General features: G+C 55.8%; 1 protein-coding gene across 1 annotated transcript; it reads left to right on the top strand.

The window, feature by feature from the left end:
• Window positions 1-1,872: 1,872 nt before the first annotated feature.
• On the top strand, window positions 1,873-2,374 carry NGA_0238900 (uncharacterized protein; the record flags this gene model as incomplete). The annotated part of the gene is made up of 2 exons (XM_005854421.1): window positions 1,873-1,961; window positions 2,182-2,374. Coding segments are annotated over exons 1-2 (229 nt in total), but the record flags the coding sequence as incomplete, so codon positions are not given.

Genomic DNA, 2,374 nt, shown 5'->3' with positions numbered 1-2,374 from the left:
AGGGAGTCGCCCCGCCGGGGCCAACGTGTTGGTCTCCAGGTCCAACTCCAGGACGAGCACGTGCTTCACACTCTCCTCGGGCAAGCTCAATCCATCCTCCTCCTTGGCCCGGGCGCGTTCTCGGGCCCGCGCTCCGTCCGCCTCGTCCCCCCCGACCAAGAGGAGGAAGCGGGGAGGCCCCGCCCCGACGTGCGCGCCCCCCGCGTCGAAGACCGTGGCTTGCCCACTCACTTTCCCCAGATCCCCGCCCACACGGCTCCGTCGAAGCTCAATTGCCCCCGTGGCCGCGTTTCGCAGCACCACGGCGCACGTAAGATGCCCGTCAATGGAGCTGACCATTACGGCCCGCCCACTCGGGTCGGCGGCGACGTATTGCCCGGGCACGCTCCGAGGACACCCGGATGTACCCAGTGACAAGGAGGCGATGCGTTGCAGGTGGTAAGCGACTGCATGGGAGGCTGTGTTCGCAGGGCGGGCGACCAGTTCCACCAAAGCGAGCATGCCTGCGTCCGAGGTCACGGCCAACAGGTCCTTGGTGCCGCCTACAGGCCGCAGGCATGCCCATGCCCGGATGGCGGAGAAGGTGGGCTGGGAGCAGAGGGTGTGGAGAATTGCCCCGTTTCCTTCCCATTCCTTCGCCTCTTGCGCTCCTTCCTTCCCGTTGGTGCCAGGGGAGGGAGGGGGAGGGGTCAATACCTGGACGATTTCCACGGTACCAACTCCACGGACCAAGGCCAAGAGTTCCTCTTCCTCTTCCCCTTCCTCCCCTTCCAAGAAGCAGCCCACCAGCGCCCGACTCACGCCCGTTGGAGGCTTGAGTGTGTAAGCCACTAGATTCATGGGTTTGGGGGGGCGCACCGACGTCCTGCGTGGGAGTGATCAAATGCGGAGGATGTTAAGTCGATGAGTGAAGCGCCAGGGTGAAAAGTTTTATCCCAACTTTTTCCCCCTTTTCTTCTCTTCGCCTGATTAAAGACCTCCTCAAGCTTGCGTGTCCTCGCGATTTGTTGTGCTTCACAATTTCGTGTAAATACGCTGGCACTCAAATAACGCTTCCCAAAGCCCCCTCGACTGAAAAATCGACATCATCCAACCAGTCTGCTAAGAAGGTGAGTCATCAATTGCATGCGTAGCCGTAGGCGCGATATCATATTTGTGCTTGACAGCTACAACACTTTTTCGTGCTGTCTATATAACTATGACTGTGGTTTTAGCCAGGTAGGGGAGGTGGGAGGGCCTGTCCGGCGTGGAAAGCAAGGTCCCTCGGGATTCAATACCAAGGATATACTGAAGCAAAAGCTAATATATTGCTAGTGACACGACTGTGACAGATCGGGTAAAAATGTTCATGCCAACACTCATTCCAGCCGTGCATGACTTCCCGAAGGATGTTATGCAATGCAATTGATACGAGGGGAGGTGGAAGCTTCCTCCCGGCGTGACGTGAGGCCCAAAAAAGAAGCCCTCAAGTCCGATTCTAAGCATACAGGCATTCAGCGCGCATTGATTACTACGCTTCCTCAAGAAATTCTGTACTATATATTTGATGGAAGGATTGATTCACTAATTTGGCATCGTAAGACAAGCTGGGAGAAAACGTAGCGAGAAGAAATAACAAGCCGCTTCCCCGCTGCTATGAAGGAAGGACCTACATAAGGCATCGAATTTGTTGCACACCATCAAGTAAATCGGTGGCAGGTGCTGTCCGATCTCCTTGATGCCAGACGTTTGACTTCGTTTGCATGGTCTTCGGTACGAGGGAATAGAATTGATGGTTTTGGCTATTTTTTATGCCTCCTGTGGGCCCGCTGCAACTTCAGCTGTGCGGGTCATTTCGTGTTGATGCCATCCATCGATTTCACGCACATTCACACACGACAGAGGAGAGTCTGTACATTACGAGGAAAAAAAACTGTGGGGGTGAAATGCCCGCCGGGGGCGAACCTTTGGGGGGAAATGAGGTAGGGGCCAGGTCATAGCGTCCTTGTACTCGATTAATGGCATCAGTTATTAATTTCACCATTTTCGTCCCCCTATCCCTTTCCTTTCTTGCTTTTGAATTGTACCCTACGCCCCCCTTGATCTTACATTGTAAGATGCGTTCCTGCCTGACGTATGATGACGCCACTTCAGTCACTGCACCTCGGGTCTCATTCCACCCTTCTCGTTTCGTTTTCACAGGGTTACAGCCAGCTAGTCCATTACCCCCCCGAGAGGGACCCCCCATCAAGCCTTGTTCACGACGAGGAGGACGTGGGAAATGCGTGGCAGATGCCTTTCTCGCCGGTCGTGGACCTGTCCCGCACCCCCGACCTTGGGGAAGACGAGGAGGAGGAGTGCCTCGGGGAGGAGGGCCACACACCCCAGGAGCAAG

The sequence above is a fragment of the Nannochloropsis gaditana genome, assembly GCF_000240725.1.
Source record: "Nannochloropsis gaditana CCMP526 unplaced genomic scaffold scaffold513, whole genome shotgun sequence".
Classification (NCBI taxonomy): domain Eukaryota; class Eustigmatophyceae; order Eustigmatales; family Monodopsidaceae; genus Microchloropsis; species Microchloropsis gaditana.
Note: the sequence above shows the minus strand (reverse complement) of the source record. Positions and strands in the feature narration are given on the sequence as shown.